Source organism: Gavia stellata, chromosome 17 (assembly GCF_030936135.1).
Source record: "Gavia stellata isolate bGavSte3 chromosome 17, bGavSte3.hap2, whole genome shotgun sequence".
In the NCBI taxonomy this organism is placed as follows: domain Eukaryota; kingdom Metazoa; phylum Chordata; class Aves; order Gaviiformes; family Gaviidae; genus Gavia; species Gavia stellata.
The window spans coordinates 20,624,317-20,652,205 of record NC_082610.1 but is presented as its reverse complement, the minus strand read 5'-3'; the positions used below and the strand labels follow the sequence as shown (position 1 = coordinate 20,652,205).

Genomic DNA, 27,889 nt, shown 5'->3' with positions numbered 1-27,889 from the left:
TTCCTTGTTCAGTCTGGAGAAGAGGAGGCTGAGGGGAGACCTCATCGCTCTCTACAACTCCCTGAAAGGGGGTTGTGGTGAGGTGGGTGTTGGTCTCTTCTCCCAAGTGACAAGTGATAGGACAAGAGGAAATGGCCTCAAGTTGCACCAGGGGAGGTTCAGGCTGGATATTAGGAAAAATGTCTTTCCTGAGAGAGTGGTGAAGCATTGGAAGAGGCTGCCCAGGGAGGTGGTGGAGTCACCATCCCTGGAGGTGTTCAAGGAACGTGTGGACATGGCACTGGGGGATGTGGTTTAGTGGGCATGGTGGGGTTGGGGTGATGGTTGGACTTGATGATCTTACAGGTCTTTTCCAACCTTAGTGATTCTGTGATTCTGAATGTTGACTCGGGTACTTTTCCTGCCCTGTGTATTTCATGGGTTTGTATTAACAGCTATGGCCAAGATATTTTAAAGGTCCCTAACACTCAGCTCTTAAGAAAACGGCCATATTATTCCAGAGCTGATTGCTCCACTGTGGAGCTGGGAGATGCTCAACACTTTACAAAGCACGCTATTCATCTAGGCACCAAAATGAAATTCACTCTCCCATGGGTTGTTGGCTGCACATGCTGCTCTTACAGCTGTGCTGTGCTCCCAGGACAGCCGGCGGTTGGGTGGGTAAGAGGGCAAGGCTCTGTCTGCCTTCGCTAGCTTTTTGTATCATCCACCCTGCCCTGTAGCATTACAAAAACTCAGTTTTCGCCTTTCTTTCCGTGGTAGAGAAGTATCTGTCTCTGAGGCAGTACTGGAAAAATCTATCATTGCCATTCCCAAATTTCCATAACTCCTGGTATGTTGTTTGCCCTGATTGACTAATAGCTCTGGTAAGGCGGCTGCCACTGTCTGCGTTGTGCCTGGGCATTTAAGCAATATATTTTAAGACTGGGGGCTTGGACTGTGCCTGTGGCAAGCCTGCAGTGGTTTCCCCGCAGGCAGGTGGGCAGCAAATGAGAGGCAGGTTCCTCTTACCCGAGGCACGCAGGCAGGGGAGGTAGCAGAGCCCTGGACACGTCCAGGCTCACCCGTGGAGCAATCGGAGGCAGGTGGCAAGCACGGAGCGGTTCCTGACCCCATCCTCAGCCAGCAGCCTGGCCCTGATGCCCAGGAACAGGAGGAAGGTGGGAAGGGACTTCGGTTTCGTTGGGGGTCCCCAGGTTCTGCTGTCTTCAGAGGACAGCTACGGGGGACTGCCCACTGTCTCCAGGCTTGACCCGTTGCAGCACGTTTCTTGTAGCTGCAACGACAGATTTTTCTGTCCCCTACAGCTCCAAGGGTGCAGCAGCAGTCGCCGTGTCGGCAGTGTGCGGTGAGGGTGTGGTTTGAAGCCTCGCACGGCTGTGCTTACGCTAATGAAACCTCTTCTCTCAGATCCATATCTTGGGGCGGTAGCAAGGCAGTCTGCATGCGGCCCGAGACCCCCGACGACTTCCAGACCTGGAACTGCGCAGTGGTCTGCTAATGCAGGGAGATCTGGCACCGCCCGCCTGTTGTACGGTGGCTGTCCTCTTCCAGATCCCACCGTGTCTGATGAGCTGTTCCCAGAAGATGACTCCAGCGATTTGACACATGGTAATGTATGTTTTTTAATCCTGTTCTTTCCCACACCTCCACCTCCTTCTGAATGTTATTATTGCTGATGAAAGCCTGGGTGCTTTGAATACCACCCACCCATGCCGCTGCTACATCAGCTTCAGCATATGTTTTCGTCCGTGGGACTCACCTGCTCTAGCGTGGGCTTTCCTTTATTTCCCCCTGCAGCAGAAGGTGCAAGTCATCTGGGCTTCCCCCTCCTCAGCCCCTCGCCCCCAGGCATTATGTGCTGCTGTCCCTCTTGACGGCCCCATACTGCAATGGTGCTGCCTTGCTGAAGTCACCTTTCACACCTCCAAATCAAAAGCTGTCCTGCTCCGTCCTTTAAATTACACGTCAGCCTAGCCAGGGCTTGCTCCAGTCACATCTGGGCACATCTTGTCATAGGAACGTGGCCCACGATAGTCCTCTAGGAAGGCGCGGTGATGCACATTCACTCCCCGTTGGATCGTGTGCTCAAACTACGTGTGCTGCTGGCCACGGGCGCTTTCTTTTGGGTTTCCAGGGGTGGCTCCTTCAGCAAGAGGAGTCAGTTCCTTGGCTTCACATACCTGATCTACAGGCGTACCACTGCCCTTCTTGCCTTGGCCACCTGGAAGTACTGCCAAGTTAGCAGCTCCTCGGGACAGCTGGGTGGAAAGGGAGTTCACTTCTGCTACAATATTTGGCACTTCGCAAAACATCCTTCCCCGGCTCCTGGAAAGACCTTGACGGTGCAACTCCACTGGCCCGTAGAGTGCAGATTAGATAGGAAGATGGTCTTTGTTTTCCCAGCATTGTGGGCTGCTTCTCTCAGATGCCAGTCCCACCTCAGTTCCTTGCTGTAGGTGGGACTCAAGGTGATGAACTAGATGAAGCAATGCAGTGTCAACAGCTGAGCGCGCATCCGGAAAAGTACGTGGAAACCTAGTACAGCTTGCCAGGGAACGAGACCGTAATTTCACGTGCGCTTTTAAGTAGCTAGCACTACTGTTAGAGACAGTTTCCCCCAGTGTTCACTGCTTCTTCCCGCCCCTTTGCTGCCTTGCCTTGTTTCGGCAACAGCATCTGCATAGCCGCGTGGGGAACCTGATTCTGATTGAGATCCAGCTGAAAAATAACCCAGCAAAACAAACAAACAAAAAAAACCCCCGAAAAGCATATTTAGTTTTAATCTGGATCTGTTCCCTGATCTGACTCACCGTGTGGCCACACAAGTGTTTGCACCAGCACAGTGGAGGAGGCAGGGCAGGAGCTGGAGGAGACGGATTCTGCTAGAAACAGAGAAACTGCCTCTTAGCAGCAGCGTCAGGCCATGCCAGCCGACACTGTGAACCTACGCCATGAAATACTACATCTGCCTGTCTATGGGAAGTGATGTTAACTGATTTCCAAGACAGCACCATTTGTGAAACGCTGGAATAAAATGTTTTCTTTTTTCCTTTTTTCTTAGGACTCAGTCAAGTTATATGTGGGAACCCCACCAAAGCCCTTCGTGCAAGGAGGCAAAAGCTAGGTGTATGTTTTTCTTGTATACTTCATATTCCTGCCTGGTGACCCCCATAAATCCTGGGATAAACCGAACTGCCGCTGTGGCTTGAGGCAGCTCGCTGTCTTCTGTAGCCCAAAAGCCCCCCAACATGCAATTAGCCTTGAAGAGGACAGAGAGTCTCTTGCCCTGATGTTACCAAGGCGCCCATGTGCTAGCAGCAATGAACCATCAACTGTAAAGGAACACGTGAAAATCGCGTATCGGCTGCTGGCGGCACATTTCCTATCGTCCTGGCTGAGCAAAGCCCAGGGCAGGATTGCAAAATTTGATGGTATTTCTACAACAGCTATTAAGCAAAAGATTTTTTTTTCAGCAGTGTTTCTTTGATGTCGGCGTAAATAGTCAGATCGCTAAAGCTGCAGGGTCGTTCCTGTTGACTCAACAAACACAAAGCCAAAGTTTGTTCCTCTTGGCGGTGGGGTGGGACTCCAGCCCTGCGGGTCAGCCTGCTCGTTTTGGCAGTAACTTACTGAGAGGATACCTGTGGGTGTAAGGGGGTGCAGTCTGGCTCGTCCTGGTTAGCTTTTGTGGGCCCTGAGGTTCGACACGGCGTGGACGCACGTGCGTGCGTTTAAACAGGCTGTGCTAAATCAGGGAGAGAGCATGCACAGGACGGCTGGATCGCTGCGCTGTCGGCAGCCACGCTTCACGCTGACGACAGATGTTAAGGAACCGCTGGACAAAATGTGTCCCTCCCTTGTCTCTCTGCTGCCGCTGCCTGAGCAGTGGAAGCTTTTCCGAAACAAATTTGAACATTTGAGTGAATTACTGTGTGTTATAAACTAGGATGTGGAAGGGGGCTGTGGTTGTGTGCTGAATGACCCAGTTTTTGTGGTACTGGGCTTAATGTTTATTGGCATAGGTGCTATGGGTGAGATATAAATCAACTCTTTTGTTACTACCACCCTGGCTTCCTCAAGCTGTAACACTGCACGCGACTGGGGCGTAGGGCTTCGTAAAGCTGAAAAGCAAGAAAATGGTGAGGGGTGATCTGAAAACTCAGGAGTAACAGCGGACTTTGACACCTTCTAAGATCCACAATCCAGAAACGGAGCTGGGGAGAGCTCCTGTGGTTATCAAGGTAACTCCTGTCATTTTTGCAGCCCCCGGCAGTGAGCCCTTTGCAGCTCTGCAGTCTGAGGACAGAAAACCTTTACGGCTCTGGAGGAGGAGGAGGAGGAGATCCGCACTGGGAAGACGCGTTCTCTGAACCAAGAGCGCGGAGAGAGCAGCACAAGCGGTGAGACCACGGGCGAAATCTTGTCGTGCAGTAGAACGGGCATTCATTTTCTGCCGCAATAATAGAAGAAGCTCTTTGGCCATCTGGTGGCAGTTTCAGGGGGTAGTCTTGGCCTCCCGCCTTCCTGTCCCTGCGGCGGCAATCCTTCCATCAGTCTTCCCCGCTGGAGCATCCGCGGGGTGGGCGAGGGAGAAGAAACCGGGGGGGAAGCTCTGACCTTTCTAGTGCAGGCTGAAGACCAGCACAGGCAGGGTGGGTTCACTTGCTTAGCAAGAGCAAGGAATTGACTTTTCATAACTGGTAAGACATTCTTGGCCCTGACAGCATCTACCTTCAGGCAGTGAGAGAAGTGGAAGTGGATGAAGTTTTCTGCAAGCATCACATTGGCCTAACCAAGTGAAAGGCTGAAAGGAAAATAACGCCCTGCCTAGATTCCCCCATCTCATAGACAGATAATGGTTGTTATGGAAGTAAAAATGGCTTTATTTCTCTGAGCTTCCTTCACTGTGTAGTATTTTAAATCTGCCCCATTTCACTTGCTTAACTTTAGGACACTTCCAGATAATGAGACACGGGCAGCTTAGATGGCCGATCCATTTAGAATGATTTTCTCTATCTCCAGGAAAGTGGGAAATCCCAGTGGGTGATTAAATCCGCTGTCTGGGTGTTTGCCTGTGTGGCCACACCGAGCTGCACTTGGCTGGCTGCATATTCACGGCTCAAAGGCTAACGGTCTGATACCTGATGGTGTCCAGGTGCCTGCAAACAGAGCAGCAAGGAAAAGCCGCCCAAGCACTGAAGATGACTCTTAGTGATGAGGAAGAGGGTGAAGACTGCAGCCTGACTGACAGCTGTGAAGATGAGTTGAGGGAGACCTGTGATGAGGACCTCATTGAAAGGATTTCTCTTGATTCTTCTTGCCACTCCTGTCTCTCCCAGTCTTCCTCAGGTACTGGACCTAAACCTCTGGGGAAGGGTTAGCATCAGGCAGTGACACGTGCTACTAGCCGGTTGTAGGTAGGTGTATTCCTAACTGCGGTGTTTTACAAGATCTGGGTTCTGTGGTCTAGAGCAGCGATTTGGAAATATCATTGCAGAGCCAGACCCTAAGGAATCCGTTCCAGTTTTTAAGCAGGGCATGGTGGCCAGCTGTGTTGACCATCAGTTGATCTATTTCAGCATGCATCTGTAGAGGAACAAAGCTGATCTCACACCAGCTTAGCATCAAGTCCAGAGGAAGGATGTGGCTCTGTCTTTTACCTTGTGTCATTAATTTATGGCGGTGCCAGGTGAGTCTAAAATACTGTTGTTCCAACTGAGCTATATTTTACCCCAGTTGGCACTGATGGAAATAATGGCTGAGCTAATGATTAAGGTTTAACTGGGCAACTTGGAATTCTGGAAAGATATGCAAACAAAGGGATGCATTCAGTAAAGAGTTTAAAAATGAAACGTGCTCTTCTACTCAGGGCAAAGCCAAAGACATCTCTGGAATTGCATTTACATGAATGAAAGCAGAATTCCCGCTCTTCAGTACTTGTTGAATCTTGAAGTATATTATTTAAGAATATTAAACATTAAGAATGGTTATTCCGAATACGTATCAAGTAGAGGAGCTTACAAAAGTACAGCTTTAATCTATTTCTGTTGTTTATAATCACTTTTTTTTTGCCTCAGTAAATACTAGCATGTGAGTTTTCATTTTACATTTCTTTCAAGGGCAAAAATGGATCTATTAAAATTTGGAAAAATATAATATATTTTGGAAAAACCAGAAGTATCATTAAACTAGTCAAAGCCTCTATATATTAACAGTAATACAAACAATATCTCCTTAACAAGAACAGAAGCTGTTTGGAAAAATCTAAAGGAATGGCCTATTGTTCAGTGACCACAGAAGTCTTAGATTATGATCTCATGGTCTCTTTAGATTTAATCTAATCTTTTTTAGATTTAATATGATTTCTTTAGATTGGGTATGGTTTATGATGATCTCATAATCTTTTTAGATTGAGTAGACAATGCCCCAAACATCTCACAGTGTACCAGGGTCATGCCCTAGAGGACTATAAAAGTGAATGGTTGGGCATAGATCTGCCCGTCTTGGAACTGGATCTGCTAGGATTTGGTTACAAGATTGATGGAGTGGTTTGAAATCTAGTAGTACCTGAGGGAGGGGCGGGGGATGACCCAGATCCCAAATCACAAGCAGCTGACCATAATAACCAAGATTCAAATAATGACAAACACAGTAGCCTTTGCCCACTGTCACTAATAGACGTGTGTTTTGCAGAGCAAAACTGATAAAACGTTAGCAACTGATAGACTTTATTCAGCAAGGCAGTTAAAAATACACTCGACCTCTGTGACTTGAGACTGTGCCAAGGTTTGGAGAGGTATTTCAATGCCTCAATACTTAACTTCAGAAGTGTGTCCTACCCAATGTGATTTTCTAACGGAAGAACTGTGGAAAACAATCCTTCTGACCAGGAGAGGACAAGTCATCAGAGCAAAACTGCTCTTATGTAAAAGCATTTGCAGCATCACATCCATATCATCTGCACTCTTTGGAAGTCGTTGAGTGTTATTTAGGGCTCTTGAGTCAGGCGTGCCAGTCTTTCGAAGTGTCTTTACTTAAAAACAAATAAAAAACCCTATGAAATTTAGACGTCTTTAAAGCACACAGTACAATGGAAACTGTTCCATGAAAATTTTATATCAGCTTTATGTGGTTACCTAAGCAGTAAAACACATCCCCATCAGTCAGGAGCGATAAAGGTGAACTTTCTGGGCCTGGGGTTTGGTATTACATTCTTTAGATTGTGCTCCTGCCCTGGCCCTTGCACATCAGGCGCTTAGATACAGTTGGTTCTTTTAATAGACAAAGGCAATCGGATCCCTGCTATATATGGAATGGTTTTAAGCATATATGCATGCACGTTATATTCCTAAGTCAGCAACAAGATTTTTCTTCTCTGTATGTTGCACCTGAGGATTACATGGGCTAAAATATGAACAGCCAGATAGTTGCCCTGCATGTAGTGCAATATTTTCCCTAGCAGTCAGGCACTTTCTGTAATTTTAAGGCTAATCTCAAGATCTTATTCTTACACCTCTGCCTCTGATGAAAAAAAAGTGGATCCACTCATCTGTGATTATTCCTGTGCCTTGAATTTCAGATTGCTGGATGGGGTCCTCAGGTATTTAAAACAAGTCGGTGCAAACACTGGCTAGGAATGATGGGGGTATGATCCTGCCTGAGAACAGGAGGACGGGTGAGCTGGTCTGTCCCTCCTGAGCTGTGCACGGCTCGTGAGCAGTTCTGGTGCTTGGCACATCACCAGCGGTACTGGCAGGGAGACTGATGAGTAACCCAAGCCCCCGACTATCAGAGGAAGCAATTCAACAAGGCCAGCACGGCTGTGTGCCCCGGGACACATCTGCCACCCAGCTCCATCACACAGCATTCTCTGAAACCTTTCGCTCACAGAATCACTAAGGTTGGAAAAGACCTGTAAGATCATTAAGTCCAACCATCAACCCAACCCCACCATGCCCACTCAACCATGTCCCGCAGTGCCACATCCACACATTCCTTGAACACCTCCAGGGATGGTAACACCACCACCTCCCTGGGCAGCCTCTTCCAATGCTTCACCACTCTCTCAGGAAAGAAATTTTCCCTAATATCCAGCCTTAACCTCCCCTGGCACAACTTGAGGCCATTTCCTCTTGTCCTATCACTTGTCACTTGGGAGAAGAGACCAACACCCACCTCCCCACAACCCCCTTTCAGGTAGTTGGAGAGAGCGATGAGGTCTCCCCTCAGCCTCCTCTTCTCCAGACTGAACAAAACTAAACTGGGTCAGTCATTTAGGAGTAAGATGAACTGGTAAATCACTGCGCTTCCCCCCTGTTTCAGGTTCATCACAGGCTCAGGAAGGTGCAGTGTTCTCCAAGCTGAACCGTTGTCTAATTCCATCCCCTCCAAAAAGCCCTTCACCTGCATCTGTAACGGGTGTTGCAGCAAGACCCTGGAAAATGAGGAACCACAGGGTAAGATGCCTAAAAATACCCAGTCAAGAGGAGGACAGGCCGTGGACACAGCAATGCCAGTCAAGGGCTCATCAAGAAACTTCAGCCCAGCCTCTGGCCAAGGAACTTGCTCTCCTGAGCCAGCACAGCGCGCCGGCTGCCTCCAGATCCCGAGGGCAGTGCCAGACTTCTGGGAGCACCGGCCAGCAAAGGCCTATTTCAGGAGCAGCAGCTGTTGGATCAACAAGCATCAGGTACGCGTGCCGCCGGCAGCACTGCCTGCGGCGTGTCTGAGGGAAACAGAGGGACTTCACGGCCGGAAAACGCAGACTTCTGTGTTGTCTCTGGAGTCTCCTGCCTGTTCCGTAAAAAACCCTGCCTTTGTGCTGACATTTACCTTTGAAGTCTAACGCTAAATGAAATGTTTTCTCATGTTCCTTGTAGCTTGAGCATTGGAAATTTTGTATTTTCTTGAATAATAGCCCAGAATTTTCCTGTGTTCTTACTGCTCCATTCCCATGTTCCCCACGCAGGGCCGATGCCCATGTCTGTTGCAGAGCTCTTGTAGGGGCGCTTGGTCAAGATTCTCCTCGGGTAAACCCCAGGACAAGTTCCTGACATCCCGCTTCATTTTTTGTCCCTTGAAACTTACATTAATTCCTGTTAGAAAGAGCTTTGGAAAATAAAGTAGGCATTAGATAAGTGTCACATGCACCAAAACATGGTTATTTCTGAACCCACTTACTGTAGGATTAGCATCGTGTTGCTTCTTTGAAGAAATAAAAGTGAGGAGTTGTGACATGACACCTTGATTTTGATGTTAACGTAGTCGTTATAGAGCAGTATAGGCAGAGAGCGCATGCCTTGTGTGGGACGCTGGTGTGCCTTGTGCTGCTCCCAGGCCTGGCAGCTTTTGGTTCAGTCTTCAGAGCGGGAGATGTCCGAGCCAGTGGGGAGAATGCAGATATTCAGACCCAAAGTGCATTTTCACCGCAGTGTTTCTCTCTTGTCCTTAGGCCCATCACGGATGAGAGTCCTCCTGGAGAGATCAACCACCACCAGACAGCTGTCTGCTCATCCACAAAAGCCTCGGAGAAGTTTGGGCTGATGAACGCCGCTTGGCCCCTGACTGCCAGGGCCATCCTGCCGTCGTTGCCGGACAGACCCACTGCCTCAACAACACCTCAGGACAAAAATCCCCAGTCCTAGAAGATACCCAGGTGGCAGTGTGTGTTGGAGCCATGTACGCAGCACGATCTTGAAGGATCGATGCTGTCTTTCAGCTTTTTCCGCCAGCTAAACGCAGAGCTGTGCAAGTAGAGCAGTTCAAACAAATGACATGATTTGCCTCAATTAAGGCTACAGCTGGTCCAGAAATGCTTTCTTTAAAGAGCACCCGCTGATCAACAGAAGAGCTAATCAACCTCTTATTACAGAAAAACATGGTTATTTTTGCAGCCATCATGCACTAAAGCAGAACAAGTCCTAACGTATTTCCTCTCCTCCACGCCATGCCCAGCTCTGCGAGTCACGCAGGGACACTGAGCCAAGCAGAGCGTGGAGCCTGCGGGTTGCGGAGCGGGCTGGAGGAGAGGAGGGACACAGGGCATTCCCCCTCACGCTCAGCCGCCTGACCTAACAGCAGCCCCGCGGCGTATCTTTTGCAGTCCTGGATGTTTAACGTGCAAGGGACGAAGCCAAGGGCTTGAGAGGAAGCATTGAGCAGAGCGGGTTGTAAGGGAGGGGTGCGTTGCCCGAGGGAGAGCCCAGGACGGCTGGGTGCTTTCGGAGCTGATGCCCCCGCAGGAGCTCACCCCATTCACAGGCATCCGAGGTTCTTGTTGCTTGCATCGCCATGGGAGTGAATGCTGACCAAGTGGCTCATCCCAATATTAACGTGTTTGTTTGCTCTGTAGCTACCTGGAAGGATTTCTGTCACTTCCGATGGATAGACATTGCGTCCCGGAATTTCATGAGCAGAGCTGACCTCCGTGAGCAGGTGTCAGAGCATCCCCCGCGTGTGCCTTTAAAGTCCCACCTCTAGTTTTTTTAGCTCAAATAGACTTTCCAATTGCATATGACAAGGCAGGGATGTAAGGGAATAATGTCTTGTTTTTTCAATAGGGCATTTGCTTTATATTCGGGAGAGATTCAGAACATCTGTTTTAGAAACTGCAGACTGTGAGATGCTGATCCAAACGACTGCGCCTTACAACTTTATTGATGTATGCAGTCCGAAACCAAGTGTCATCACATTTTTTTCCAGTGTAAGCTACTGTGTTAGATATATGTTTTTAAATCAGTTGATAAAACAGTAATTACATAATGAGTTAATGAATTGGTTTATGTCTTCTTTCTGCTGGTCAGCTTAATGTAGAGCAGTAGAATAATAGAGAAAGCTCCAAGACTTTGGTTCATCATGGATACTTGCACCACTTTCTCCTACAAATTAGTTTGGAGCTTGAAGCTAGTTTGCCTAGTTTTGGTGAGTCCTAGAGGAAATCATCCATCAAAAATCATTAAAAACTATGTGGCGTGTGATTGTGTGCAATACTATGGATGCAGGCAGGATTTCCCGTCAGATGTCACCCAACAACAGTGCCTGTGTCCTTAAACAGGCTCCTAAAATTGACTTTTTGCCAGCGTCGCTGACCGTGACCATCACCAAAAAAAAAATCTGACCTTGTAAAAGAAAGAAGAAAGTGGCAGCATAGTTTTCGGACATGCTCTGCACCCTCCCCGCCTGCTTGAAGTCTGCAGCCCTCGCTGGCAGTCAGCACTGCTGACAATCAGGCCCTTCTCTATAGTCCGGGTCGTATCAGTGGGTGGTGGGTAGGGCTGTCTCCTCCAAATATTCAGAACCTCCTTCTCAATTTGCATCTTTGATTTCAAAGGGGCGGAGGGGGGAAAAAAAGCATAAGTGAGTTTTTGTGCGTGGAAACTGGGGCAGCTAGATGGGTCTGCACGTGTGCATCTGCAGATGCAAAACTCTTGGGTAGGGAGCTGGAAAGTATCTCAAAAGCACCTGTGAGCTCGTCTCGCGGCAAACACAACTTGGCTCTGTACGTGCGTGGGGCAAGGAGCTTCTCCGTGGTGGCGGAGAGGGCTTGGGGAAATGAAAAATAGCTCTGCCCTCATGTGTGGGAAGTACGAGTCACTGAGGGCTTCATCAAAACCATTTAACTTGGGGTTTTGTGTTTTAACTTCCCTTCAGGCACCCCAGTGATAACTCTCGGGGTGCAGGCGGTGCGTGACCTTCAAAACAGCCACCCCACCCCTTGCTAGCCGACTCTGTCCCCGTGATGGCCGAACCAAGGCAGGCGCGTGCCATGTAGCGGCGTGGCACGTGTGTACAGAGACAGGAGAAGGTGCCTACTCTACCTATTGACCGGTCGGGTGACCGGTGCTGGTGCCCCAGCACCTTCTCAGGTACGTATCAGTAGGGATGGGTATGTAAGATGGGCTGGAAGCCACATGCTCTTGTGTCCTGGCAATGCCACCGTGAGGATCTAGTGGCCGGAGCTGACTTGAAGGCCTGAGGAGCAAACGGATGGCGTGAGCACTGCGGCTTTCATGGCACTGCCTTGCAGCAGAAAGCGGCGATGACAGGAGCTGGGGGCCCTGGGGCATCTTGGTGCCACTCTCCTCATTTGAACCTCTGGGCTACATGCAGGAAAGCAAAAGCTCTGCTCTCAGGTGGACCTTGCGGGCAGGACACCCCATGCTTATCTGGGAGGCGTGCTCGATCTCAAGCTGCACTGCCCAGCGCACAGGGCAGGAGGCCAGAGAAGGGTGCTCCCATGCTCGGCGAAGCGCCTGTGCTTGACTCTTGGGCGTTGCTTTCCCGAGGTGAATCTCCAGCTGTGTTACCCAGCAGGATACAGACTAGTTTCATGCATGCAGAGAGGAAGGCGAAGCGACTTGGCAGCATAGCAGCGGCACCGGCAGGAATCTGACTTCCCTCCGTCATGCACTCATCTTGTTAATACGGTTTTGGCAGAGGGAGCGGAGGAAAACTAATTAGTTCTCAGCACATGAAAGCTTAGCAGGTAGCAGAGCGAAGCATTGGCGGACAGCTCTGTCAGTGGCATGGGTTTTTTGCGTGCCACCTTCGTTGCGTCCTTTCTGGGCGACCTGACCTGCTGAGTGGTACGTGCAAGAGTATGTTCTCTGAAGCTAAATGCGTAACGGGACCCAGTGACAGGCTGTCGTGCATGGAGCAGCAGGGAGGCTTGTTAAGAGAGCAAGCTTGCAACCACAGCCTGACCTAACGGGGAAGAAGGGCTGGTAGTCTCCTCTCTGCCGGTAGCGGGGGCACCTCAAGGTTTCCCAGAGCTGCCACGCTGTTCTCTGTCACGGTTTCCCGGACAAGAAAAATAAACAGGGCTGTTGCAGATCAGATCTGCACAGCTATAACAGATTCACAGAGGAAATTACTGCTCTGGTTTTAGCCTCTGCTCATCCACTTTCCACCTTTTTCATCTAGAAAACATAAAAGCCAGCCAGGGCTTTAATAGGCTCATTCGGAAATGTCAGGCATGATGGGCTACCCGTGAATTCGATTCTCTTGGCCCAAAAGGGAAACACATGGGGAGTTTCATTGTGGGTTTTCTTGTCGCTGTTTCCTCTGTTAAAATCCTGTGTTGGTCCCTTGAATACGGACAAAGGCACTTAATGAATGAGCTTATTCCCATCCCCGCCTTTGCAAACTCTATTAATATTTATGTCGGTAGGATCCTTGTCTCCAGTTGGATGCAACCGGTTTCAGATACACTTTACCAGGGTCCATCTCCTCGTTCTTGTAATGGGCCTGAAGCTGCTGATGCCTTTAAGTATCTTGCTGCCTTAATGGGATTTGCTGCCAGCTGCCAAATTGATATCTAGTGTGTAAGCAGGAGAGAGGGACGAGAACTGCTCCACTGCTCCCCCCTCACCTATTAATAAATCAGCACCGCGGGGAAAAGTTTTCTGTCAGGAGCTAAGTTCCATCAGCGCAGGCTGCTAAGGAGGGGGTGGTTATCTGGGGGCAGCTGCCCTGCAGGGAATAGGGCTTGGAGCAAAGGGATTGGGCCCAAAGTGATGATGCTTGGGCATTAGCAGAAGCACGGTCTGTCCAGGAGGCTCTCAGCATCACTTAGCTGGTGTCCCGCGAGCAGCTCTGCTGGAGTGGCTGGTGTGACCCTGCATACTGAAAGGCTCCGCTCAGCCAGAGCTTTAAAAAATAATCGGAGAAAGAAGCAGGGAGCTGCGTGCCAGCCAGCCAGTTATTTCAGCGTCTAAAAATCCTTCCTCCTCCTGAAGGGAGCGTGTCCGGGATGGCATTCCCACCCAAACAAATGGGCCCTGACAAGTGAAGGTGGCTCCTGGTCAGACTTGGATCGCGTTCTGCACCTCCTGGCTCTGCACAGCCCAGCCTGTCGCGGGGACCTGAGTGTCCCATCTGGGGACAGGCCAAAGGGCATGCTCACCCTGTCCTGTGTCCCCATCGTAGCTGTGTGCACAGCCCACCTCCTGCACAGAGCTCACGGCTGTCGTGCTTGTTACCGAGGCCATTACTTACTCACGATGAAGACTTGGGGTTGCTTTGCGCTTGGAACAAATTCATCTTCATCGCTTGATGAAGAGGAGATACTTTCTTTGGCTGCCGAGGAGGAGAAAGTCCAGGAGATGTTCAGGAGGGAAAGTCTCATGCACGCCTTCTCTTCAAATACATACAAACGCCAGGTCTGCTCAGGATCATTTCCTACACGGTTCCTTGGCTTGCTACCGTGTTCAGAGCGCAACGTGCTGGGGCTCATTGCCATGGGCAGTGTCTGCACCCGTGGTAGGACACGGACACTTCTGGGGTGTCATTAGTCAGATGGTTCATGCTGCAGTAGTGCCAGTCTCTCCATTGATAAAACAGGGTTTGAGACAGCTTAGATGTCTGCTTGGTACCATCCCATGCCAGGTGAGATGAATCCTGCCCTGCGATAGCTTTCTTGGTATGCCACAGTATCCTGGCCATGTTTTTTTGTTGGCAGCATCTTGCCCTTCTAAAGTTCCCCCGGGGGACACTGGAAATGTGAAGGCAAACGTCTTTCCTCTCCAGGCTGAGGCAAAGGACCAGCCTTGAAGAGTGGAGATGGCCCGGGAGCGTGTGACCGCTGGGGACCTTCTGGACCTTTTGGGGACCTTCTGGACCTTCCAGGGAGGCGCGGGCAGGGGGGCAGGCAGGGCAGGGCGGCTGCGGGACAGCAAGGAGGGGTTGTCCGGGACTAAATTCAGGGTGCCACCACAGACTGTGAGCTGGTGCTGCAGGTGGAGAGCTGGCCCGCTGCAGGTGGAGAGCTGGCCCACTGCAGATGCATATGGGAGGGCAGGTCTGCTGCCCGGTCCCCACAAGAGAGGGATGTCTGTCATCTCTGTCCCCAAAGAGGGAAATACTGGCTGGACTTTTAGAAACCAGTCCAGCTATTTGGAAGGTGACCCAAGTAGTGGAGATCCTGCCCAGGAGGTCTCTTGCTGTCACTAGAAGAAAGACAACCTTCCGCAGACAGCCTTGACCAAACCTTAGGGGCAGTGGAGGGATTTTTCAGCTCTGCACAGGTTTCCCACGGCCCAAGGACAAATCGTGTGATCTGAGAGGAGGCGTAGCACAGTCTTACACAGGCAGGGCCTTGTTCTGACGCGTCCCTCAAACAAGGCGTCCACCACGGGCACGGCCTCTCCCCATTGCCATCAAAAACCTCATTGCACCTGCACCTTGCACCCAGCTGGAGCTCAGCATGATCGTGCTGAAATTAAGGGACTAATGGAGATAATTTTTTAAGCATGCCAGGGGATGACAGCCTTGCAAGGGGATCTTCCTGCATGGCCCAGCATAAACCAGAAAAATAAATTGTTGGGTTCCTGGATGGCGAGTTGCGGTATCATTTATAAATGTAAAACCTGCGCCTGAGGAAGGGAGTGATTGCACGTGCAACCAGGCAAGCCGCCGCTTTAGCTGAATGTGAAGAGCAAGAGGAACATCTTGAAATGGACGCTAGAGGGAAGAAGAGAGTCTCACAAGTGTGACTTTTAAAAGTAAAAAGACTCAGAAACCAAACCCAAGCAGCTCCAGAGCGTTTGGGAGGTATTTGGCACACAGTGGGCTCAACATTTTCTTTTTTACCTTCTCCAGCATCCAGCGTGCTGGCCTCGTGTGATGCCTCTAGACGCGCTATGCTGGTAGTGGCTTGCTTTATCACGTACGACTTTGATTTATTTGGAAATACTTCCTTAGGAAACCTGCAATGCCCACAAAATGTAATGGGGAACATCCCTGACCCTTGCCTCGGCACTGGAAAGCCGTGGTGCTATAGGGCATCAGTGGTGCTATAGGGCATCTGATGATGCTACATGCAATCCCAGCATGTCTTAAAGAGATGATCTTTGTCACAGGCCATAGCTGCAAGCTGCAAACAGGCTCTAGACCATGCATGGCTTGAGTTCCAGCTTCTCCTCCCTGTAGACCAGGGACGTCTCATCTCTAGAGGCCAGCAGAGCAGGCAGAGCTTCCTGGGTGCTGTGCTCCCCAGCGCCGCTGGGCGAGTCCCTGCTGCCAGGTCTACCAGTCTGAAACCAGTCCTCTCCCAGCCCAGCTCTGTTAAGCTCTCTGCCACTTCTCTCCCCTTTATCCCCACCTTCATCTCTTCCATCCTTCTTCCCCTGCCCTTCTGGTTCTCACCCAGCTCCGCCCACCGCCTGTGAGCAGTTGCAGGCATCCTGGTACCTCCCGGGCAGGACCTTGCTGGAAGAGCGGTGCAAGCTGGGCAGGGTTTACATTTCACAGAATCACAGAATCACTAAGCTTGGAAAAGACCTGTAAGATCATCAAGTCCAACCATCAACCCAACCCCACCATGCCCACTCAACCATGTCCCGCAGTGTCACGTCCACACGTTCCTTGAACACCTCCAGGGATGGTGACTCCACCACCTCCCTGGGCAGCCTCTTCCAATGCTTCACCACTCTCTCAGGAAAGAAATTCTTCCTAATATCCAGTCTAAACCTCCCCTGGCGCAACTTGAGGCCATTTCCTCTTGTCCTATCACTCGTCACTTGGGAGAAGAGACCAACACCCACCTCACCACAACCCCCTTTCAGGTGGTTGCAGAGAGCGATGAGGTCTCCCCTCAGCCTCCTCTTCTCCAGACTGAACAACCCCAGCTCCCTCAGCCGCTCCTCATCACACTTGTGCTCCAGACCCCTCACCAGCTCCGTCGCCCTTCTCTGGACACGCTCCAGCACCTCAATGTCCTTCTTGGAGTGAGGGGCCCAAAGAATTTGTTGCTGCTCCTCTCTCTTCCATGGCTTTCCCCCCCCCCCCGCAGGGATCTTGGCCCTCCTCCTGATGGCAGGATGGCGCTGGGAGACCCTGGCAGGTTGCAAGGGGCTTCACAGCAGCGGCCATGAGGGCTCAATGTCTGCCACCACCCAACACACGTTGCTTCTGTCCCAGCCCTTTCCCCACGGGGAGCCTGACATAATGCCCAAATTCTTACTGCTGCTCTGGGGCAGCATCAGCCCCTTCTTCCCCAGCAGCGAGCACCAACCCAGTCCATTCTCCAGCCCTGGGCCACCTTTCTGCTGCAGGCTCCTGTCTCCAGCATCATCCACACCCCAGGGGATATCTAGAGCCGTGACGGGGGCCTGAAAGCAAGTATCATGGTACCTCCTCTCTCCCCACCAGCCAAAACACATCAGCCCCGGATATGCTGCCTGTGGGGATGGTGCTGAGCATGTGCTGTCTCCTGGTCATGCCCTGGACTGATCAAGCCCACGTAGAGCAGGGCTGTGCCGGGGCACACACTAACCGAGGGTACGAGCGATCGTGGCTGCACCACCTGCCACGTAAAGGAGCTACATCGTTGGCAGGTTCAGGGAGAGGGAAAGCAAAGGCCGAACTGCCATGGGAGCAAGAGATGAAAACCTTTGGGAGATCTGCCCCAGGAGGAAGGCGCTCGGTGAGAAGAGGAAGACGCACGCTGCGGTGGGCGACCCGGGGGGAGATGGATGTGCCGGCAGCAGCAGTCCGGTTGGGAGCTCCACGCCATCCTGCCGCAGCAGGAGAAGCACGTGCTACTGGATCAGACATGGAGCTAGTAACAAGGCAGGGGTGATGGATCCCCCTCCGGAGCAATACCCACCTCGAGAGCGGAGGGGTTAGAGCAGAGCGTGGCGTTTCCAGACCACCCGAATGTCTCTGCTAATGTTGCATGGTCTTGCCAAGGCGAGCATCTTCCAGGGTCGGGGTACGGACCTGTCAGCCCTTACGAGAAAAATGCTGCACACCAGGAACAACAGCCAGGATCAGGACAGGGTTGTCTTCTCCCGGAGAAGGGGATTTCCTGGATTAGTCACCACATCTTCCCCTGTTCAGAAGCTCAGTCCCAAGAGCTGCTGGGACTTTGCAGGGGATAGCTCCTGCTGCCTGCCCGGATGGGGCTTCACAGGGATAGCCAGGAGTTAAAAATATTCACAGGTCTGGTGGGGTCAAGGCAACAAATATCTTTTTCCCCTGGATGATCACTAACAAATTAATTTTTAAAGGGGGAAAAAAAAGAATATAAGCTAAAAAACTCTCTTTTCCCTGATTTGTCCTATCCCTTTTCTTTTACCTAGTGTCAGTTTTGGTGGTTCTGAAAAAGAAAAAGAGAGGTATTACCTTCCCTTTTCAACTGCTATTGCTCCATCCCGATTTTTTGGATTGCAAACAGTCCAAGGGACGCAGGAATCCAAACACAAACCTTTGGATTGGACTAGTGGCATGGAAAAAGAGAGGAGAGGCCCTTGCTGCTGCGGAAAAAGTGGTAACTTTACCTTAAGGTCGAGCAGGGTCTGCAGGGTACAAGCCCAGGCAGGGGAGCAGGGATGTCATTAAGAGTCAGGATCACTCTTAAGTGCCCAACAGGACCCTGCCACAGCCTTTCCCTTGGTGTCCTCTTCGCCTCTTCTGCCTGGGGGCATGGAAGGCGCTAAGAGATGGGTTCGTAGCAGAGACGGGTGATATTTGAGCTGAGCCCAACAGATCTATTCCTTGGCAGCTTTCCCCAACGTGATGTGCTGGCCCACCTGACAGAGCATGATGTGGAGGCTGAATACCTCACCTTGGGCCCTGGATACCCTGCCCTCTCCTCTACCCTCAGCTTCTTGCCCCCCTTGTAGTCCTGCCCCTTTTCTCTCAGGTCTCTGATGCTTCCTCTCCTACCTCAAAGCTCTCCTGCAAGCAGCACGACCCCTTCACGGAATCACAGACGGGTTGAGGTCGGAAGGGACCTCTGGAGGTAATCTGGTCCAATCCCCCCCCTCCAGCAGGGCCACCTAGAGCCAGGTACCCAGGACCGTGTCCAGATGACTGTTGAACACCAAGGATGAAGGTTCCACAGCCTTCCTGGGCAACCCGCTTGGGTTCAAGGTGTGTTTGCAGGCTCACGTTCCTGGCACTGGGTAACTCTCCGTGCTTCCCCCTTCAGCCGACCAAGGGTCTCATTGCATGGCAGAACCGGCTGTATCCCCATCCTGTCTCCTGCTACGCCCAACGGCATTGAGGTGGTTTGGGGAGGGGAAGGGGGTTATCCACACAAGCCCTGCCTGCTCCTATGGTTGCAGCAGGATCAGGTGTCTGTTGAATCCCCAGCTCAGCAGCCAGCCTGCCCATCTCAGCTCTCAGGCGCTGGTTGCCCACGCTCCAGGAGCACTACATGTCGGGTCAGGCTGTGCTGGGCAGTGCCCCCTCCGAGGGTGATGTGTCCGTGTGTCCAGGCTCTGGAGCACGGGCCACATGGGACGCCTGCGTGGGAATGCTGCCAGCCCCGAGCCAGAGGGGGCTGCGCTGCCAACACAGATGGTCAAGGATGGAAAGGGGCTGCGGTGTCATGCTGGCATTTGGGAAGGTGGCCAAAAGTGCAAGGGGGGGAACTTTGTGTGTGTGCGTCTGCTCTCTGCCAGGCGCTGAGCCCTGATGGGGACAGCTCTGCCATCACTGCCACCCTGCCCTGAGCCAACGTGGGAGGTCGAACCAGGGCTGCAGGAGGGGTTCAGGCTGCAGGAGGGCTTTGCCAGCAAGACCCTGATCATCCAACTCAGTCACTGCCAATCCAGGGCCAATGTGGAAATAGCGAAGAGCTGCAAACGCACTCCTCCTCCATTTGCAGCTCTTGGCAGGATTTCTGTCTTCCACTGGATGCTTGAGCCAGCACAGTCCCCCAGGGAGGCTCTGGCAGAAAGGCTGTGAGAATCTCCATCCTTTCCTTCGAGACGCCCCAAGCTGTGTCCTACCCCAGGGCACAGCCCCCATCTGCCCTGCTGCAGCCCTTCCCTGCCCCGGCTCACCGCAGACGGAGGAGACGAGGACCAAGCGGCTCCGCAAATCTCAGCCTCACTGCTCCCCTCTCTTCTGAGGTGTCGGTGCAGTGGGGAGCACCTCCAGGTTCAGTTGTGTTATTGGGTGTCGCCCCCCAACACCATCAGCAGTGGTTCAGCCTCGCAGGAAGGCAGCAGAAGTCCTTTTCTCCCGCTCATGGAGGTGTGTAACCCAGGCAAGCCCTCGAGCAGCACCCTGGGGCGCATGGGGCGGGGGCTCAGCCCTTCTGGCAGAGCCAGTGGTTTACAAAGCATCAGGCCAGATTCCCAGCTGGTGCAAACTGGTGTTGCCTCCCTGATTGTCACCCAGGCCGGCTTATACGTGCTAACTGCGGAGCTGGTCCTTCCCTCTCCAAGCACCGCGCCTGTCTCGGCAAGGATCCCGGGATGCTGGCAGGGTTTGAATAGTTTATTTAATGGGCGCTGGGGCTGTTGCCTGCCACATGCGATTTATTCCCATTCTGGATCACGGAGCTTAAACCATCTTTCCTATTTCCAGTGCTTCTGCCATGGCTTTGTTTGCAGCATCATCACTATTCAGCAGCTGCCTGTGTTGCATGTCCAAGTGGGGTACCAGAGCTGAAGGGCATCTCCCAGGCTCCCATGGGACCAGGAGGTGCTCGGCACCCATCTATATCCATGTCCCGCCCAGCTCCGGGAGGCATCGCTCAAACCTCTTGGCTTCGGTCCGGGAGCTGTGTGCTTTGGTCCTGGCACGTCGACCCAGTGGGTCCAGGGTTCCCCAACTCCTGCTCAGGCAGATGTCGCCGCTTTTCACCGGAGCCACTGGCTTTTTGTGATGGGATCAGGTTGGCTTGGGAGGAGGGACCCAAGGACACGCTGGTGTTAATCTAGGTGAGCAGGCAGGTACCGATTCACCTGCTTTGAGGATATTCATGGTGCTGTCGGGGAGGAGGCAGCAGCAGACAGAAAATAAGTACAGCTCAAAAGCAGGAGAGACGTGAATATAAGGGAACATAAGACTATCTCTGCAGAGTAAATCCCAACCCCTTAACCCCTCGCCCCTCGTCCTGCATCATCTCCAATCATAGCCAGTAGCAGATGCCCAGGGAAAAGCCATCAGAGCGTAGGAACAGTTCAAGTAACGGTTCCTGCTCGTCTTGCCCGGTCTCAGTCTGGAGAAGAGGAGGCTGAGGGGAGACCTCATCGCTCTCTGCAACTACCTGAAAGGGGGTTGTGGGGAGGTGGGTGTTGGTCTCTTCTCCCAAGTGACAAGTGATAGGACAAGAGGAAATGGCCTCAAGTTGTGCCAGGGGACGTTCATGCTGGATATTAGGAAAAACTTCTTCACTGAAAGGGTTGTCAGACACTGGAAGAGGCTGCCCAGGGAGGTGGTGGAGTCACCATCCCTGGAGGTGTTCAAGGAACGTGTGGCCGTGGCACTGCGGGACATGGTTTAGTGGGCATGGTGGTGTTGGGTTGATGGTTGGACTTGATGATCTTACAGGTCTTTTCCAACCTTAGTGATTCTGTGATTCTGTGATTCTGTCTCTGCAGCCACGTGCCTGTTGCACAGGACAAGCAAACATCAAAGTGGGCCCAAAATGCTCTCCCAGCCTCCAGCAATCTGTAGCTCAGTGGTTGTGAATTTAATCAGTGAATTTAAATCTTTGCATTTACTACGCACAGCAGATATGGTTACATTTTTCTCCATTAAGTCTCCCAGATTTTTTTTGGGGGGGAGCATCCCTTTGCCTCTCCTTGTCCCCATGCCGCAGCCCAAAGGTGGGACGCAGCTGATGTGACTGCCAATGGCTCCATGTTTCCAAAGACTTGTTGATATATATATATTTTTTTTTTAATAATGAAAGCCCAGAATAATAACAGCCACGAGGGAATACAATGTTTGTTTTCCAAGCAGCGCAGAAATTAAGAGAGGCTGTTATCACTCCTCATTCACAGACTGTTAATCACCTCCGAATTTCCCCGCTCTCCCCCGTACTGCCGCGCGTCACCTCTCCCCTTCTCCGTGGCTTCCCCGGAGCAGGCTGTCCCACGCAGGGCCCGTCCCCTTCAGCTCTGCTTTGGTTTGCTGGGGCTCTTTGGTGCATCCTGAAGCCGAGGGCAGGTGTTTGCTCTGGCTCTGCAGCCTCCTGCCTTGTCTCGTGGGGGCCGGCGTGAGCAGCGATGCTTTGTGCTGCCGGTCCTGTCTCCCCGTGCAGCACCGCACATGGGCTGCCAGCACCCCTAGATGAGAAATCTGGGTGCTCTCCCTCCAAAGCGTGGCGCGCAGGCAGTCGGTGCTCCAGCGTTACCACCTGCCGCCCACAGCCCCGCTGCCTCGCTCTTGCGCGGAAGCTGATGGCTCCTGCCAAATTGCAGAGCGAGCAGCAGAATCGCGCATGGGAGAAGGGGCCGGGGGGGAGCACACCAGGCTCCATCCCTCTGTAACGTCCAGCCAGTGTCATCCGCTCCCTGGCATACCCGTGCCCCTGAGCAGGCAACGGGCACCGTCTGAGATAGGTGGGCACCCGGTGCTGCAGGGGCAAATATTGCACCCAAATTCCTGCCGGGGCTGCGGAGGGGAAGAGCTGTCCCGGCTGTGTCCCCCGACGCCCTTGCCACCCGTCGGGGACCCGCCACGGTGCCGAGTGCGGCTCTTCCCCACGGCTCAGCCGTGCAGCAGCCCGCCTTTTCCTTATTTGTTTTTCTCCCCTTGAGAGCTATTCTTTCCCTCCCATATGCTGTAATAATTACAAGCGATAACTCAACAGCTGCTCTGCTATTCCGGGCTCGGCAGAGCCACGCGCCTCCGCCTTCCCTCCCTCCCACGGCTCCGGGTCAGCGTCTTGGCTCCAGCAATCAGGGATTCCTGCAATTTCTGCCACTCGGGAGGATCTGGACCCTTTTCCCCTCCGTCGCCATCTGTCTCCCGCCCGCCCCAGCATCGCCAAGGGGGATGGGACTGCGACATCCATCTGTTACCATGGAGAAAGCTGAGCCAGCGAAGGGACGCGCCCGCATCCCAGGTGAAGGCCAGCGGCGAAGGGGCGAAAGGGATTTTCTTGTGTATTTGTTTTATTATCACGTGTCCGGTGTCACTCGTGGGGTCTGCTGCAGGTGACAACCGCCACCCTTGCTCACAACAGACGGTACCTTCCGAGCCCTCTCGCTGGAAGAGGTGGTGGCTTTAGACCTGGTGTGGCAGATGCCACCGTCACCGCTGGTGGACCAAGTCCGCATCCCTCAGATGAACGCAGCGCCGTCCCTCCTCCTGCGCAACAGTAGCGGTGCAAAAGCATTAAAAAAAGCGTCTGGGGTTCAGTTGCTTTGGCAGCAGCCCTCCACTGCAGGCTGCAACCAACGGAGCTAAAACCGGCGCAGCGACGGAGAGCGGAGCAGGGCCGAGAGGGCCAAACGCGGCTCTTCAGTGGCGAGCCGTGGCAGTTGCAAAACCGGACTCGTTATTAAAGGTTGCATCTTGTGTTGGCGTTGGCTGACCCTGGAGAGGCCTTTGCTAAAGAGATAAGGGAAGAGCGAGCAGGCTGCCCATGGCCTAGAGGTCCCCTTCGCTGTCCCGTGTTGCATGCTGCTCCAGCTGTGCTGACACCCGTACGCGCAGCCCACGGCCCCCCTGGGCATGCCATGCCACCCTCGGCGCTGCACCACGCCGCATCCCGCCCTGGCAGGCTCCCAAGGAGATGGCAGCCCCCCACGCAGCATCCCCGGGGTCCAGAGTAGCACCCAGCCCTCCTGCTTTGGGTGTGAAAGAGGTTTTTTTCTCCCTTTACAGAGATTTTTGCCTACAGTTTATCCAAATGCTGAAAAGCCAGCATGAAAATACGGCAGGATGAGGTGTTTCTGCCTGCTCTCCGCCGAGGGAAGCGCTGCGTCTCCGAGCATCCCAGTCTCTCCCCAGTCGAGGCCAGAGCACATCTCCAGCACAGATGAAGCTTCCCAGAAATGTGTCAAGACAGCCCAATCCGTGGCAATAGTAGCGAGACGTGCGAGTCTCTGCTTCGCGCCGGCTCATCCAGCCCACGAAAGGCTGCGCTCCGCTTCCCAGGCAGCGCAAATCCGACACCTGCCTGCCTGCCTGCTCCCGTGTGGTCCCATACCAGCCACTTCCCATCTTCCAAAGGTGGCATTCCCAGCACAGCTGGTTGCAGCGGGCTCGGGACGGCGACGAAGCCCTGTGGCAACCTGAGGCAAGTGTCTGCGGCGTGGCCAGCACCTGAATTCGTTTTTGGCAAGCTGGGGTGCAGGCAGGCTGTCTGTTCTTCCTCCCTCATGTGCGCTTGGCTTTACTGAGATAGCAAAATGCTGGGGATTAAAGACAGGATTTTCCTTAAGGATTGGATTTGCCAGAGCCACCAGCCCGCGGCGGTCCTGGCTCTTCTCACCCTGCACAAACACCTCATCTCTGCATGCAGATGTGTACCGCAGCGGGTGACATCTCCCGCCGCTAGCCAGCCTGTCCTTGCAGGCAGCGGATCCCGTGGGATGCCTGGGGCGGGTCTGTCTAAGGGATGGGGACGATGCTCTTTCTCATGGTCCTCCCAAAGTTGTAAGTGGGAATAAAAGGTGGGAGTGTGCAAGGACGAGGGTCTTCCCAGGAATTTCACTTCCCAGGCTGGGAATGCTGCTGCTGGCACCACTTCAACGCAGCGGTGGGCAAGGTCAAGGTCCGTGGCCGGGGCTTTTGTGCGCGCAGAGGCTTTTCACACAGTAGGGCGACCACGAAAATCCCTCTGCTTTTGGGTCGGTGGCCACGATACTCTGTCTTGAATTGCTCTCCACCCAGAGAGCATCTGGAAGAGGTGAGATGGTGCTTATCTGAGCTGGCTTTGATGCTTGGCAGCTCTGCGGGACCACCAAGCTCAGGCTTCAGTGCCGGCGCTGGTGGCACTGGGACACACTGGAGGACTGCTCGCAGGAGAAGCGACACGTGCCTCGCTTACACCTCCCACGCGGGAGTAGGCAGGCCTGGGAAGAGGCGGCTCGAAAAGCCTGTGCCATCTCATACGGGCGAGCTGGCAGCTCCATCTGGCTCCGCTTTGGTGGAGCTCTCTGAGGAACTGCCGAGGGTGGCCGGCGGGGTCTGTGGGTGGTGTGCCGGGAGCGGGCGAGGAGGAGAAGGAGGAAGAGGAGGAGTGGGTGGGATACACGTGCCCCGCACTGCCAAGTTTCTCTTGGAGGGTGCTAACCCTACATTACAGCAACAGCTCTGTCCCATGAGAGGGATGGTGGGTTTAGAGGCCCATTTACGGTGTGTTGCTGGTGCTCAGCTGGAGGGGGACTTGCTATAGGGGCTGCAGCTGGCCCGTATGCAGTGACACGGGACGTGCTGGGCTTCGTGCCCAGGAGCTTCAACCCACAAGTGCTCCGAGCCGCCACGTGCGTTCGCCATACGGTCAAGTCTTTTTGTGGCTCTGCTCATTTTCACGGGTCTCGCACTTTGGTTTTACTCTCGCAAAAGGTGGTGAAATTTTTTTCTCGACGCTAGCGATGTAATAGCGGAGTCCTCATTGAAACAGGGCAGCTGGAGTATTTGTTAGGATAAAAACACATGGGGTTAGCACCACATCCCTCGCCTCCCAAAGCCCAGGCTAATTCACAGCAAAATTACAGTCCTTATCTCCATCCAAGTTTTGCAGCAAGGTAGCTGCGGCCATTTGGTTATTGGTTTCTTCATTTCAATCTCTTTGATCATGTGCCACGATTAATCTGATCCCTACGAGGCGGGATGAGTAGGAGTCAGAAGCAAAATTGTAATCGTCTGTGCCTTTGGCATGCAGGAATGGAATAATTTTGTCGCCTCATCTCCGCACTGGTAGCTCTAGGAAAAGCCTCCACCACTTTTTAACAGCTAACAACGCTGTGGAAGGTGAAGGGACACTGATATAAATGGAAAAACTCGGACCCGGGTACCGCCTCTGTTCCTTGTTTCACTCGTTTTTGCAGGGTGCGTGCTACAAACCACCACGGTCACTGCCTGCAGACCAGCTGGCGTCAGTGAGCTCCGGACACAAAGACAAGTCCATGATAAGCTCCCTACAACCTCGTCAGTGCTTGCTCTCACCTGCCGCGTCGCAATACCGGGCAGCTATTCCCCTGTGTTCTTTCGTTGCCTGAGTCAAAGGAAACACGAGTTTTTAATGGGCTGGGAGGAAGGGGGTGAGTGGAAGGGGCATGGGGAGGTGACACGGTGCTGCCCAGCCCTGCCCTGGCTCTCCTGGCACTTTTTCCTTGCCAGATCCCACCAGTGCAGCACCGGCACTGGTTTTCGCTGTCCTGACAGCTGGGATAGAGGGTTTTCGCCCCATCTAGCCCAGACCGCCCTTGGTCCCACCGCAGAGCATTGCTTTTCGTTCTGCCTGCACAAACCCGGGTCTCCGTCACAGCCCTTTCGGTATTTGAAACACCTCCTCAGCCTTCCCTTTCCTAGACAAAATGATCCCAATTCCTTTACCGACCCCTCCCTGATCCCTTTTCTCCCCCTCTGATTGCGCAGCTCTCTTCGAGGGTCTCTCACCTCTCTTGAAAAGCGTTACCAGCTCAGAGCTAGGATAACCATGCCAGGGAACTGTTTTACACCACCCAACACGGCATGATTAACCCACATCATGGATTATGATCAAAAGCACCTTTTCTATGGAAATTCTTCCTCTCCATCCTCCATTTGTCCAACTGATTATCCTATCTCACCTCACCCTCACTTCTGTTGAATTATGTTCGGGGGGGGGTTCCAGATTCTTTCTCCCATTTCTCAAGACCATTCTGAATCGTAATCCCTTTCTCAGGTGTGCTGGCAATTCCTCCCGCTTGCTGTTATCTCCAAATGGAATACCTGAATGGGTTAACAATTTTGGGCCCTCTCTGTTTAGACCTGAGCAACCAGTAAATACACTCTGTGCACTCCTTGTACAGTGTTTCTTGTCTCTACGATCATTCCCCAGACTCACCTCCGAGAATGTTTTATCCATAACAATGCCTAAAGTCTTACTAACATCAAAATATGTTGTCTCCTGCTTTATCCCTCTCCGCAAAGCCGGTGGATCCACCGCAGGAGGTGGTTGGATGAGTTTGACACAGCTCACCCTGGACAAATCCCGGTTGGTGATGGCAGGGGATAGTTTACCCTTGCTCCCCTCACCGGAGCAAAAGCAAGAACGGGACGGAAGATATGAGCGACGGGGGCTGCTCTCCATCCCATGTTTCACTGAATGGTCTCGGTTGCGTTGGAGAGAAGCCCAGTCTGTCATGCCCAGTCTGACCGGCCTTGCTAATGGTGCACGGTAACAGGGAGATCTGTTGTGGATTCCATCTCCCTGCAGACTCCCGTGCCCTTCACTGCAACACCAGCACCTCCCTGCCAGGCAAAACTGGTGCGTGATCTTAAAAATAAGCATATCCCTGGGGAAGAGTTAAGATGAAGGCTACCCTCTGTCTGGCTGTCCCTCTGGATTTGTCCCCAGTCTCTGTGCAGTGCCTCTTGCCAGGTGCCAGCCCTCGCCGCTGGTTATCCGTAACCCTCGCCTCCCCCTCCGCCCCCAGAGGCTGGCTCTTTCGGGGAAAAGCCGGCACATTTCATCTCAGTACGGTTTCCAGGTGCTCAACCCTCGTTGTCAGCCTCCTCCCACGTGGAGCAGACCTGCTTTGCAAAACAGTTTTAGAAGGAAGCCCAGCGAAAAGCAATTTAGGCTGAGGAGCCTAAACGAGCTCTCATTAAAATACCTTCAGAGGAGGACAGGCAGAAAGACCCTGACTCTCAGCTGGGACTCCGGTCTGGCACCAGAAGAAAAAGAAGAGGAGAGGAGGAGGCTATTAACTCAGGTTTATGGGCAGAGGGGTGGTTCACATCCCGGCAGCCCCGTGCGCAGTGCAGGCTGGGCTCAGCCCTTCTCCTAGCTGTCCCCTGCCCAAAGTCTCCTGCAAGGAGCTGGGGCTGGTGCTCACTGCTCTTGTGTCACCTCCGCTGTGGGGCGTTGGGCTGGAGCAGAGCCATGCTTCCCCCTCTCCGGCACCATGGGACAACGGTGCTGATTGCACTGTTCCTGTTTCGGGCTGGGCTGGGGTGCCCAAACACCCCAAGTTGATGCTGG

The 27,889-nt window shown here is 52.9% G+C and overlaps 1 protein-coding gene across 1 annotated transcript in view; it reads left to right on the top strand.

The window, feature by feature from the left end:
• The window catches only part of LRRC56 (leucine rich repeat containing 56), a 67,330-nt gene extending 56,569 nt beyond the window's left edge, over positions 1-10,761 (top strand). The window contains exons 8-13 of the mRNA XM_059825859.1: positions 1,411-1,611; positions 3,065-3,129; positions 4,267-4,403; positions 5,159-5,352; positions 8,326-8,692; positions 9,455-10,761. Of these exons, the coding sequence (XP_059681842.1) occupies positions 1,411-1,611; positions 3,065-3,129; positions 4,267-4,403; positions 5,159-5,352; positions 8,326-8,692; positions 9,455-9,647 (1,157 nt within the window). The 3' untranslated portion in view covers positions 9,648-10,761. The remainder of the gene's footprint in view (positions 1-1,410; positions 1,612-3,064; positions 3,130-4,266; positions 4,404-5,158; positions 5,353-8,325; positions 8,693-9,454) is intronic.
• The last annotated feature ends 17,128 nt before the right edge of the window (positions 10,762-27,889 follow it).